A 13968-nucleotide genomic window follows, 5' to 3' on the forward strand; every position below is an offset into this window, starting at 1 on the left:
AGTATGATGTGGCTGGAGGTGCAGGTACTTGCGTTTGTAAAGTGATAGACTTTATCTCATAATGCCCACTCTGCCCTAAAATTTGCTCATGGAAGGAAGAGAGGACGGCAAGAAAAAGTCTGAGAAGTCACCTGCAAAGACTACTCAGCGTGACAACTGCCATACGACTGATATGCCAGGGGTCTGAAGGTTTTAGAAGAGGGCCCAACTTACATGAGCTGTTGATGGTGGGACTGAGATGCTGAGGAGTGACTTTCTAGGGCCTAGCACTGTAGTGGAGTGTGTAAAGCCACTGCGTGCAGGACTAGCATCCTCTTATGGATACTGATGAAAGTCCCAACTGTCCCAATTTTGATCCAGCTCCCTGCTTGTAGCCTGGGAAAGATGGGGTCCGTGCAGTGGATGTGGGGGGACGCGAAGGTGTGAAGAGTATTGTTTCATTGCAGGCAAGGCTGCAAGGAACTTCCCGCTGTATGGCAGGGCCCAGCGGATGTCTCTACAACCACCTGAATGCAGCTCCATCTTCCTTTGCATGGACACTGGACCACCCTGTGGAAGAACTCTAAGCCATTCAGGCATTGTTTGCTACCGTGGAGTTGGCTTTTTTACTCAATGTGAGCTTGGAGGTTAATGTCAATAATAACTTCTTGCAAAAAAGCCTTCTATTATTCCTACTGTCCTGGCTGTCCCCATTGACCTTATGCTAATCAAGGCATCTATATTTAGGCTTTCATTCTTTCCTTGATCTTTAGGTTCTCCTTTTCTTTATGATACAAGATTAAGTTGTAGAATAAGAATTGTAGTAGGAACTTCTATTGTTTTTAGATAAAACAAATGGCAGAGTTATCCTTAGAAACACCCACTTAACCATGACATAGAAAGTCTGAGCCGGGAGTTTAACTGTTTCTGTATAAATAAAGCGGACAGCTTCCCCCCCCCCCCACCCCCCGCATTGTCCATTATGATCATGAAATCGTAGTGGTCCATTTCTTTCCTCTTTACGCCTCATCCATTCACCCTTCTTGAGTTCCAAACTCAGCTGAAGCTGGACTCCGGCATGGGAAAGCAGCAGAGCATGGTTCAAATCTTTGGCCCCTGCATGCATATGGGAAACCCAGGGGAAGCTCCTGGACCCTGGCTTTGGTCTGTCACAGCCATGTGGGGAGTGAGCCACTGGGTGACAACCTCTCTGCCTCTTCTCATTCTCTGTAACTGTTTTCAAATAAATGTTTTTAAAATCTTTCTTTTTCTTAAGGAGTGACTTTCTAGAGCAGGCATTTGAGCTGAGCCTTCAAAGGAAAAGAATTAAAGTGAAGAGAGAAGGAGAATTTTTTCAGAGGAAGGGCATTTACAAAGACAAAGGACAGCGAGTGTAGGACATGCTTTAGTGATCTCACAGTCAAGGTGTTTCTGGGTCATGAAGGAGGACAAGACTGCAGAAACAAGCAGGGATATTTTGGGTGACAAGCTAAGAAATGCAAACACTATCTAAAGATTATGGGTATCTGATGGTTCAACTTTAGGAGAATCATTTTGGCAACAATATGACCATCTATATTAGAATGGGACTTGAGTCAGGTAACCTATTGTTATCTTAATAAAAATTGAAGAAGTTCTAAAACTACACTATGGCTACTAAGAGATTTGGGAAGTTGCATGGGTAGTGTTGAGGAGTGACTGTACATGAGAATCAAGGAAAAGAATATGAAGTCTGTTGGATTTCCGTGCTGGGATAGAGCAACTAGGAATGATGGCCACAATGTTAGACAGGGAGGCAGGGAAAGTGGAGGCCAGGAATAATGCTCAGAATGACTTTCTTTTTTAAACAAGAAGTTTATTTAAACAACAAGATGCTTGATTAGAAGGGAAAACTATCTAGGATTCACTTTTTTAAGAGTAATTTATCCCTACTTACACACAGATTGTCCTACATGTAACAGCTACATACAAAAGTTATAAAATTGTCCCTGGTTTACAATGATAAATGAAAAACATTAAAATTCTCCAATCAAAATATGCAAGGATTTTTATGTTATTGGGTTTTTTTTTGTTAAAACAGTGAGAGCAAAATAACTTACTGGAATATAAAGATGAGGGCTGAATGAGCATGCCACTAGTGGAGAACGGGCATTGTCACGGAACCAGTATATTTCCCCATCCCATCTCCATCTGACATCAATCAAAACAAACTATTGGCCATTTAGTAAAAAAGAGAGAGAGAGAGAAAAACTGCAATACACTTGTGCACATACCCCAGTTATGTTATGTTCAATAAAGGAATTGGGGAAGAGGACAATGAAAAATAGAGAAACTGTACTGTAGTGGTCAGGATGTGATGGAACCCAACTGCCATTTTCTAATTGAGAATGTACTCTGGGTCTAAGCAAAAAGAGTTCTGGAGGAACGTAGCAGGTTCCCTTTAATAGATACCTCCTGTCTGCTGTTGGGACACCTCAACTGTGTCTTCATCCTCCATTTCCCACTGTGCGGGTGTGTCTGATTCATTGATTGGCTGTCTGTCACATCGGAATCTGATTTGTCTCATTGACAAACCCTGTCGTTCATAATAGGCTTTCATTAATTCACTGAGTGATGTATGCTTTTTAATTTTAAATTGCATGACAGAACCATCCTGTCCCGCCATCTTCAAATTAACATGATCATTGTTCTTGGTCTTGGTTTCTTCCTCGGCCATGGCCTCAGCTGCCGCTTCACAAAAGAGGTACCAGGTCCATACTGAACAAGCACACAGGCAGCACCAGGAGCGGCCCAGAATGACTTTCTCTCTCTTTTTTAAAGATTTATTTATTTTTAATTAAAGGCAGATATACAGAGAGGAGGAGAGACAGAGAGGAAGATCTTCCATCCATTGATTCACTCCCCAAGCGGCAGCAACAGCTGGAGCTGAGTCAATCTGAAGCCAGGAACCTGGAGCTTCTTCCAGGTCTTCTATATGGGTGCAGGGTTGCAAGACTTTGGGCCGTCCTCGACTGCTTTCCCAGGCCACAAGCAGGGAGCTGGATGAGAATCAGGGCTGCAGGGATTAGAATCAGCGCCCATATGGGATCCCGGTGCATTCAAGGCGAGGATTTTAGCCCTAGGTCATCATGCCAAGCTTCCAGAATGACTCTTTTAACAGACTCTCGCCTGCTGGAAGTTGGATAGATGGCTTTGGAGCTATTGTCTGAGCATAGGTCTCAGAACAGATCCTGAGATGGAGATAAAGGATTGTTTTTTTACCAGGCAAAAGGGAAAGTTCAAGAGATGGAGAACCAGCAGGTAGAGGAGTGAAAAGGCAAGAAAAAAGCAGGAGGAAGCTAGCGCATGGATCCAGTGGAAATAACAGTATCAAGGAAGGTAAGCACAAAGAAAACTCAACCCAACACGTCTGTCCTGGTGACCCAGGAAAGGGGTGACCATGGGAAGCCTGCAGGCAGAGGAGGCAGTGTGGCTAGAGAGAGGTTCACAGTGCAGGAACACAGGGCAGAGGAGGGAGCCAGGGGATCTGCCTGGCCCCGATTCTGCAGGTGTGAGAGCTCCCACACCACGTTCTGCCACTGGGCTGTGCTCTGTGGGCCACAAGGCAGCAGCACACAGGCCAAGCCATTACTCTGCATTAGCCATTTTCAAAAGTGAGAAGAAATGCTGAAAACAGTGAAATGCATACATCATAAGGATTCAAGGAGTTCTGACAAATGTGAAACTTGTGCAACTAAACTCCTTGATCAAGATAAAACATTTCCATCCCTCCAGAAGGTTCTCCTGTGCCCCTTTCTGGACTTCCCCTATAGCCAACAATGCTTCCCACTTCTATCCCACAGATTTAGTCTGTTCTTAAATTTCCTATAATAGAAACATGAAGACACAAACTTTATGTGTGGCTTCTTCTGGTCAATATGTTTTTTTTTAGATGTATTCACTGTTTTCAGCATTTCTTCTCACTTTTGAAAATGGCTAATGCGGAATAATGGCTTGGCTTGTGTGCTCCTGCCTTGTGGCCCACAGAGCACAGCTCACTGACAACATGGTATGGGAGCTCTCACACCTGCAGAATTTAGATTTGTTACCAATTCATTATTAAATGATTACCAATTCATTGGTAATTGGCAATTACCATTCTCCTTCATTGCATTGCAGTATGCATAGATGCAATTTGTCCACTTGCTATTGATACACCTTAGCTTGTTAAAACCTTTAGGATAGGCCCGGTGGCGTGGCCTAGTGGCTAAAGTCCTCACTTTGAACGCACCGGGATCCCATATGGGTGCCGGTTCTAATCCCAGCAGCCCTGCTTCCCATCCAGCTCACTGCTTGTGGCCTGGGAAAGCAGTTGAGGACGGCCCAGAGCTTTGGGACTCTGCACTCACATGGGAGATCTGGAGGAAGTTCCTGGCTCCTGGCTCCAGATCGGTGCAGCACCAGCCGTTGTGCTCACTTGGGGAGTGAATCAATGGATGGAAGATCTTCCTCTCTGTCTCTCCTCCTCTCTGTATAACCTATTTTGTAATAAAAAAAATAAACAAATCTTTTTAAAAAAAAAGCTTTAGGATATAATAACGAATGCTGCAAAACCTTGTTTTTATAAGCCTTTTTGTTAGCATGTTTTTGACAGTTGCCATGGTAACAGAGGAGGCCAGAGGCTCACTTTGACCTGTAAGGAAGGTAGGAATTCTGGCATGCCCCGCAGGCAACGGGTCACTGCTGCATCATTGATGGACACAAGCCAATATTCCCCACCAGATAAGGGCCGAAGTGACCCCCACTTCTGCTTCCATGCCAGGGGGGTTTTAAACTACCCCCTGCACATCTCTCCCTAGCTCTTCTTCCTCTGTAGCCCTTTGCTTCACGTCTTTCTGCTACACAGGGAAGGGAAGCCTGTGACCAAAGTTCTCTGAATAAAGGCCATCTAAACTCTTTCTATACGTGGCCGATGTGTTCCTTCCCTGGTGGTCGGCGAATCTTACAGTTTTCATTTATTTTTGGCAGAATCCAAGAGTAGTAGTGAAATTATAAAGTAGGTAGGAATAGTTTGACTTCCTGAAGAAGTTTTCCAAAGTGATTGTACGATTTGCTCGCCGGCGACTGATGAGAGCTCACACCTTTGCTCATTGCCATTTGGTGTCTTCCATCTTTTCAACTTAAGCCATTCTTCTGAGTGTGAAGTGATGTCTCGCGATGGCTTGAATTTGCATTTTCTAGTGGTGCTGACACCCTTTCGAGTGCTTTCTTTGCCCAACTGCTAAGACTTTTGCCCATTTATGCTTGATTAACACATGCTGAAGTGAATATTTATTGGCATATTCTGTTGAAAGCTATTGATATTTGCTGACATTCTAAACGGACTTAAAATAGAATCCCTTATGCATTTTGTTAGTGGAAACAGAATGAATGACATATGGGCAAAGTTTTGTTTGAAGTAACGGCAGCTAACTTGAAGTTCAAGTAACCTTACATGAAATAACTTTAACAACCCATTTCTTTTTTATCTGTTATGCTTACTACCTGTCAAATTCTTGGAAGGAGGGACTGTGTTTTCCCCTTTGACAAGGTCCATATTTCACCAATAGAAAACCCACATCACTGATTCAATGTGCCTGGTGTTGGGCCGGGAACCCAGTAAGGAACACTGCACTCTAAGGCAGCTTTGCTGCTGCCAGGCTCGGTAGCAGATGCTGTCACAAAGGCACACGCCCACGGACTACTGCTGAGTATGCACAACGAGCACATGCATGCGATGAGGAAGTTCTGCAGCCCGTGGCTGTGACAGCTCACGTGGGCATCTTGCTTTCTCAACACACAGCTGTTGTTAGACAGCATTCACCGTTGGCCCTGCCACTCAATTTTCCTTGAATTGTCATTATTCGTATTTCATGAGGTTGTCCAGAATCCACGTCAGGGACAGCCTGTTTCTGGGTGGTGTCCAGAGTGCAGCTTTCTGAAAACAACTTGCAGGTAACTGGATGTACACCGCCTAGGTGCCCTCAGGCACGCCTGACTGCTTCAACCCCAATCACACAACGACGGAGTTCGCCCCATTAGCATTTTACGAGAGCTTTCTCTCTCTAAAAAGTGTAAGCAACGCAGTGGCAACAGGGATCAGGAAGGCTCCTGGCGGTGCTGAGCCCAAGATGCTCTGGGGTAAAGCAAGGAGCCAGGCGGTCACTCTCCTCCAGGTGCACGCGCACGCACGCGCCGGCCGGGCAGGTGCGCGCGCACGCCCCCCGCGCACGCCTGCGCCTTCCTCTGGCAGCCGGGAGCCGGCAGCGCGCGCGCGGTTCATGGAGTGGGTGCTCACGGAGGCGCTGCTCTCGCAGAGCCGGGATCCGCGGGTCCTGCTCGGGGCGCTGTGCCGCGGCGAGGCGTCCGCCGAGCGCGTGGAGACGCTGCGCTTCCTCCTGCAGCGGCTGGAGGATGAGGCGGCGCGTGGCGGCGGCGGCGCGCTCGCAGAGGCGGCGCGCGAGGTCGCCGTGGGCTACCTCGTGCCGCTGCTGAGGGACGCGCGCGGCGGGCGCCCCGCGGGCTGCCCGGACGCCGGCTCGCAGCAGCCTCGCCACCGCAGCCGGGTGCTGAGGGCGGCGGGCGCGGCCCTGCGCTCGTGCGCCCGCCTCGCCGGAGGCCCCGCGCTGGCGGCCGCGCTGGCGGAGGAGGCGCTGCGGGACCTGCGCGCCCCGGACCCCGAGGCGGCCGTGGAGGTGCTGGCAGCCGTGGGACCCTGTCTGCGGCCCCGCGAGGACGGGCCGCTGCTCGAGCGGGTGGCACGAGCCTCCGTCGCCCTGGCGCTGGGCGGAGACGAGGAGGAGGAGGAGGAGGCCGGGCTCGCCGAGGAGGCGGCGGCGCTCGTGGCTTGCCGACTGCTGCCGGCGCTGGCCCAGTGCGGTGGGGCGGCTCTGCGGGCCGTGTGGGCCGGGCTGGCCGCGCCGGTGCCGTCTCCTGGAACGGATCGCGTCGGGCCGAAGCTGCTGATGCTGAGCGCCCTGGCCGAGAAGCTGCTGCCTGAGCCGGGCGCCGGGCGCACCCCCTGCGCGCCCGATGAGGGGCCGGATGCCCGGCGCTGCTGGCGTTTCTGGAGGACCGTGCAGGCGGGGCTGGGCCAGGCGGAGGACGCCCTGACGCGCAAGCGAGCGCGCTACCTGTTGCAGAGGGCGGTGGAGGTGTCTGCGGAGCTCGGGGCCGACTGCACCTGCAGTCCGCAGGAAGGAAACGGTACTTGCCCCCTCTGCACCTGCAGCCCCGCGTCAGAATGACCCCTTCCCCTAAGGGAAGACCCGCTTCCCGAAGTCCAACTCCTCGGTAGTCATCTCCATGGTCCTTACGGAATTCGGTGATTTGAATGACCCCGCCAACTCCCAGAGATAAAAGCCTGGGTGTAAATCGCTGCAGTTGGGGACAGATCCAGAGCAGGGTGGAAAATGGCACTTGTGAAAAAGGCCTGAAACCGTGCAGTATGTCACATTCCGCCATTTACGTTACCACGTGCCAGATCCGTTCTAGTAGGAAGGGAGGGTTGGTGTCTAACAGACATTTTTCTGAGTTTTTTTTTTAAATAAATTATTTTAGTTAATTTATTGGAAAGGCAGATTTACAGAGGAGAGACATAAAGATCTTTCATTTACTGGTCCGCTCCCCAAATGGCCATAATGTCCAGAGCTGAGCAGGTCGGAAGCGAGAAGCCAGGAGCCAGGAGCTTCTTCCAGGTCTCCCACGCGGGTGCAGGGTCCCAAGGCTTTGGGCTGTCCTCTACTGCTTTCCCAGGCCACAGGCAGGGAGCTGAATGGGAAGTGGAGCACCTGGGACACCACTGGCACCCATATGGGGATGCTAGTGCTTCAAGGTGGAGAACTAGCCTGTTGAGCCACTGTGCTGACTCCTTAAATCATTATAAATGAACTATGAATTTCATATGAGTGTATGGATTGAATCTTGGGTATTGGAATTGAGTATCCTTGAATCCATCGCACGAAATTTCTGTTGGTATTTCTGTCAGGAGCTGGACTTACTAATACCTGTTAAATATGTTCCCCAAGTCGTCCCTTGGAGATCCTTGGTGCTGGCATCCTCCCCTGTGCCCACAGCGAGCAGCTGTGCATTGTGTATCAGGCCGGATCCCTGCCCCTCTTGCAACAGCAGCCCTGCTCAGGCCAGGCCAGGCCTAGGGGGCGTTTTTTCAGGCAGTCACTTTTCACCTCCTGTCTGGGCAGGTAGGAGAGTGAGGGTTTGGGAGGGTTCCCTGCCTCTTGTCCTGGGTCAGGTGTTGGCAGTTGACTGGCATCCTCCGGCACCCTTTCCAGCCGAGAAAGGCCTTGCATGGTGCATCTGCAGGCTCTGGTGCTCCACTCTCTGGAATTCTGCCCTCTGATAGGCCTCTCAGGAGTGTGGTTCCTCCCCACCCTTTTTTCTCCTTTGGGGGTATAGGTACAAGTTTGTCTTGCAGCTTTCTTGACCCTAAGTGGAAGCTTGGGTATGCCTTTGTTTTGCTCTCACGGTTGGTTAGGGGTAGAACTGCTGTTGGGAAGACATTTCCATTGGAGAGTCTGGAGCCATCCTCTGTTGCCTGAAACCATCTTGGCTTCTTGAAGGCATCTGTCTGTGCGGGAGGCTGTGGTCTTTTCACACCGGGGTTGGAGCTTTTGATGGACCTATTAAATCTGGAATGGTATTCTTTGGTTCTGGCAAACATTGGATTATTCTATGGGTGCCCTCCTTTTTTTTGTTCTCAGATGCTTCTTCAAAGCATTTATTCTGTCTTGTCTTTGTTCTACTTCCTGAGTGGGTTTTTATTATTATTTTCATTTCTTTCTTTGAGTTTCTTATTGCTGTCAAATTCTGATTCTCAAGATTTTTTTTTAAATGTCTGTTTCTGATGTACCTTGCGCATTAGAACTGTGTTATTTCCCGTAATGGCTAAAGGTAGTTTTTCCTATAAGTTTTCTTCTCCCTGTGTAACTGTTTTTCCAGATTTTTTTCTTGTTTTAACCTTGATCTTTTGTTATTATTTTTAAAATTTATTTACTGGAGAGGCAGAAAAAGAGAAAAAGGTTTATTTTCTCCCCAAATGGATGTAATGGCCAGGGCTGGGTCAAGCCAGAAGCCAGGAGCTTCATCTTTGTCACCTGCGTGGGTGTCTGAGGTTCAAGCCCTCAGACCGTCCTCCCTTACCTTCGCAGGTGAACTAGCAGGGATCTGAATATGAGGCAGAACAGCCAGGACTGGTGCTGTGACACGAGATCCTGGTGTCACGGGTGGCAGCTTACCACCATGCACCACAGTGTTGTGCCTGGCCTACAGCCTTAATGTAGATACTTCCCCAAATGGCTGATAATCCTGAGACACCCGTTTGTATTTAAAATCAGAAGTCAAAAATCAAATGTAAAACTGCAAGCACGCGAGTGGTGCTTGTTGGTCAGGAGCTGTCTAGAATGCAATTTGGCCCAGTCCTTTGCTTGTGTCATCTCTTGTGTGGTTTCAGGGCTTTCCATTGGATTGGAAGAGTGGTAGGCCAGCAAGGCCCTGGTTAGCGTTTGCGGACCAGAGAGGGCAGCAAGAGGGGCTCTGAGCACCTGCTTGTGGAAGCGTCACCTTCAGGATGGCTGGGTTCAGCTGCAGGCCTGGCCTCTGTCCAGTGACCCCCAGCCTTACCCCTCTGGAGAGTCAGTTGTCCTCCTCCTGAGGCTGTGGCAGTTGAGAAAGCACAACATGAGGGACCCTCTTGCTTAGCTTTGCTTTGCACTTCTACTTCGTAACAGTAGCTGTGCTGCTTGGGTTTGTCCTTGAGTTTTGGGGGGAATTTTGCTCTGTAGACCAAATTGTGTTTTGGTTTTGCTCAGATCCCCTTAGAACTGCTTTTTCTTGGTCTGGTTTTCTGATTCCTCATTGTATTGTTGTCTACTTTCCTGCTTTCTCCATTCTTGCTGTTGATTTTCTTAAGGAGAGAACGTGGGATTTACATTTGCACATCTGCCAGCCCTACCCAGCATTCCAAAGTTATGCCTTTAATTTTAGGAAAGCACCCCTTTTAGAAGGCCAGCTCCTGTTTGGGTTTTCATTCAGTGAAAACGAGGGACACCCTGCATTATTAGAGAATATTTCATTGGCTGATTGTGACATTATCAGGAACTGTTCTCACTCAGAAACTCAGGATGTTGGCAAAAGGAAGAAACTAATTTTCTCTTTAAACCTTACTAGGCCCAAGTCTGTTTTGGTGGTCTGATAAGAAAAAAGATGAGCTTCTAAAATTTTGGGAAAATTATATTTTAATTATGGAAACTCTTGAAGGAAATCAGGTAAGTGTTTTCTTCATATTTTAGAAAATTCTACAGTGGGTACTTTTTTTTTGAACATTGCTTAAAAAAGACTAAGTTGGATATAACATGAAATAATCTAAATATGCCTTGTTTATTGGCATAAATGTAATTCAAAATTGAGTGTCATTTCAGGAAATTAAAGAATGTTTTTAGCTGACTTAAGTTATAAAAATTTAATCTGATTTTTTTTAAAAAAAGATCTGTTTGTTTTGGAGTTAGAGTTAAACAGAGAGGAGAGACAGAGATCTCAATCTTCCAGCTGCTGGTTCACTCCCCAGATTGCTGCGGTGACTGGGATGAGCCTGGCCAAAGCCAGGAGCCGAGAGCACCTTCTGGGTGTCCTGCAGGGTTGGCAGGCGCCCAAACACTTGGGCCATCTGCTGCTCTTCTCAAGCCATTAGCGGGGAGCTGGAGTGGAATTGGAGCAGCTGGAACATGAACCGGTGCCCATATGGGATGCTGGTGCTGCAGGCGGGGGCTGAGCGTGCTACATCATGGCACCATCCCCAATCCTCAGTCTTTCTGATTCTGTACTTCTGGGGTGGGGCCTGAATGATTGGATGTTTGGCATTTCTCAGGTGAGGACTGTGCTCTGTTCTGGGAACCCCACTTTGAAAAGCGGTTCTGTAAGAGTTCCTTGTGTGTAAGTTGTGGACCACTAAGGGGTCAGCTGAAAGGTGTCATTCCCATGTACACACCAAGCATGGATTGTGGGTTGAAATAAATATTCATATGTGTTAAAGATGTACACATATGGATGTAAAGAAACGGGTTAAAAGAAAAAGCGTTTCTGGGGCTGGCAGTTTGGCATACTAAATAAAGCTGCTGCCTGCAGCGCCAGCATCCTCAGTGGGGCCGGTTTCAGTTGCAGCTATTCGGCTTCTGATCAGCATTTTGCTGATGACCTAGAGGAGGATGGCTTGGGTTTTTGGATTCCTACAGCCACGTGGGGGACCTGGATGAAGCTTATGGCTCCATGCCTTGACCTGGCCCCCTGTAGGCATTGAGGCTGCATGGGAAATGAACCAGAGGATGCAGGATCTGTCTCTCCCTTTCTCTCTGTAAGTCTTTCAAGATAAATCTTAGAAAAGAAAAAGCATTTCTGAGGTCAAATAAATATTATGGTTTGCTCTAGTGGATGCAAAAGTCCTCTATTATTTATGTAGAAACTTGGATTTACCTGTATTTTGAAAGATGCATAAGCTAAACAGTGGTAAAGGTATCTTATAACTTTACCAGTGCTGCCTTTTTTTTTTTAAAGGACTTACTTAATTTTACTTGGAAGAGTTATAGAGAGAAAGAGATAACACACACACAGATCTCCCATCTGCTGGTCCATTCCACAAATGGTCACAACAGTCAGAGCTGGGCTGGTCCAAAGCTGGGAGCCATGAGCTTTTCTGGGTCTCCCATGGAGGTGCAAGGGCCCAAGTACTTGGGCCATCCTCTATTGCTTTCCCAGGCACATTAACAGGAAACAGGATTGAAAGTGGAGCAACCAGGACTAGAACCGGTGCCCATACAGAGATTGCAAGACTACAGGTGGAGGATTAGTATGATATACCACCTTGCTGGTATCTGGCTCTGTTTCTAAACTTGTAGCTTTGAACAGCTTGCATCACTATAGAAAGTATTTCAGTATTTTTTCCTCTTGGTGATGTATTAGTACTGTCAGCCCTAGCTGTTTCACAGGACAGTTGAAATATGTTACATACTTAAAAACATAACTGTACCTGTATTGTAACCGAGGTCCCATGAATTGGTGTCAGTTTTCGTGCCTGACTTTGATACCATGATTCAAGGGCTGGCAGCATCAGGTTTCTTAGTTATAAGACCAAATAGTTGGGGCCTGGCAGCATGGCCTAGTGGCTAAAGTCCTCTCCTTGAACGCGCCGAGATCCCATATGGGTGCCGGTTCTAATCCCGGTAGCTCCACTTCCCATCCAGCTCCCTGCTTGTGGCCTGGGAAAGCAGTCGAGGACAGCCAAAAGTCTTGGGACCCTGCACCTGTGTGGGAGGCCCGGAGGAAGTTCCTGGTTCCTGGCTTCGGATTGGCGCAGCACCGGCTGTTGTGCTCACTTGGGGAGTGAATTAATGGATGGAAAATCTTCCTCTCTGTCTCTCCTCCTCTCTATATCTGACTTAGTAATAAAATAAATATATCTTTAAAAAAAAAACAAAACAAATAGCTGCTGTTATCTTAATAAAAGAAATTCCCGAAGAATTTAAAGGCCTGTTTTTATTTCCTGTGGTTTTTTTTTTTTCTCTGATTTTTTAGATACACGTTATCAAACCAGTCTTACCAAAGCTCAACAATCTGTTTGAATATGCGGTGTCAGAGGAAAATGGTAATTACTACTTTTATTTTTTGTTACATTGATATCCCCCCCCGCTTTGTTATAACTTGGACTTATTCATTATAGATAAGTTGGAACAACTACAGAAATGTAAAGAAAAAGCAGGACTCCTCTTGTAATGTTGCCACAGAAGGTAATGGCTGGTGGTAACTTTCTGTAGCAGGCGGTTTGGAAGGCTTATTTCCCTTAACAGTGTATCCACAGCTGTTTGTCTATATTCTTAAATAGTCTTTAAGAAGATATATGTATTTTTTAATATCTACTTTTTATTTGAAAGGTAGAGTTACAGAGAGATCTTCCATTTGCTGGTTCACTCCCTTGGCTGCAATAGTCAAGGCTGGGCCAAGCTGAAGCCGGAACCAAGAGTTCCCTCCCGGCCTCCCGTGTGGGTGGCAGAGGATCAGCTCCTTGGGCTTTTGGCTGGTGCCAGGGTGCATTGGCAGGATTGAAGGCAGAGCGGCCAGGACTCAGGCTGGTGCTCTCATGCAGGCACGTGGGATGCCAGTGTTGTCGGCAGTGGCTTAACATGCTGTGCCGCAGTGCCTCTTCTACATTCCTTATCACAGCTCTTTGGTATGAATATATGTCTGCTGCTTTTCAGTCTTCATTTCTGTTGATTGTTAGGGTTCTTTTGGGAGGGGGCAGGCTTCAGTGATCTGTGTTTTGGATAAAATTCCAAGATTTTAAGTATACTTTTTAAGTTCTAAATCATTACTTTTCAAGTATGATAAGGTTTTTTTTTTTTTTAGGAGAAATAATATGAGGCTGGAGCTTCCTAAAATGAGTTTAAGAAATTAAGATCTATGAGATAAGTAAAGGCAGACCAGCAGTGTTTTGTATTCATATGAGTGATATAATTGTACATGAGAATCATCCTAGATATGTAGGTCTTCGTGCCTACTGGTAATTGCCACTTTTAACAGTTTGCTCCTCAGCAATTGAGCTTTATTCAGCTGGTTGCTATGCATGCTTGTGGGTACACTGGGCTTTTTCACAAATCATACGTGTCCAAGGTCCCACCTAGGACTAGAATTTCAACATATCTTGTTGTGACTTCACTTATGCATTTACTATTCAAATTATGCTCTTATGATCACATTCGAGTGATCTACAGACTTTGACAAGTCGTACCAAACCACAGTGACTGCCTTGAAAGATGACCATTGCTAGAGTCAGACACACATCTTGGTGTAAATTGCAGGCAGTGATGTCTAAAAATGTCATGAGTTAAAAATTCCAAATTTTTATATATTACAATTAAATGATATTTCAAAAGAACAAGAAGTATGAAATACATTTATTTCATTTTT

At 47.0% G+C, this 13968-nt stretch overlaps 2 protein-coding genes across 2 annotated transcripts in view; one reads left to right on the forward strand and one right to left on the reverse strand.

Annotated features, from left to right (window-relative positions):
- Positions 1-2395: 2395 nt before the first annotated feature.
- On the reverse strand, positions 2396-2748 carry LOC121148101 (small ubiquitin-related modifier 2-like). The gene has a single exon (XM_040968108.1). It carries the CDS (start codon positions 2693-2695, stop codon positions 2420-2422), a length of 276 nt encoding a protein of 91 aa, XP_040824042.1. The 5' UTR covers positions 2696-2748; the 3' UTR covers positions 2396-2419.
- A 3530-nt stretch (positions 2749-6278) lies between these two features.
- The window catches only part of TARBP1 (TAR (HIV-1) RNA binding protein 1), a 58768-nt gene continuing 51078 nt past the window's right edge, over positions 6279-13968 (forward strand). Inside the window, exons 1-3 of the mRNA XM_040967884.1 lie at positions 6279-7203; positions 10183-10280; positions 12580-12649. Coding sequence (XP_040823818.1) covers positions 6279-7203; positions 10183-10280; positions 12580-12649 — 1093 coding nt within the window. The remainder of the gene's footprint in view (positions 7204-10182; positions 10281-12579; positions 12650-13968) is intronic.

The sequence above is a fragment of the Ochotona curzoniae genome, unplaced genomic scaffold (genome assembly GCF_017591425.1).
Source record: "Ochotona curzoniae isolate NIBS_2020 unplaced genomic scaffold, NIBS_Ocur_1.0 scaffold_4683, whole genome shotgun sequence".
NCBI classification, from domain to species: domain Eukaryota; kingdom Metazoa; phylum Chordata; class Mammalia; order Lagomorpha; family Ochotonidae; genus Ochotona; species Ochotona curzoniae.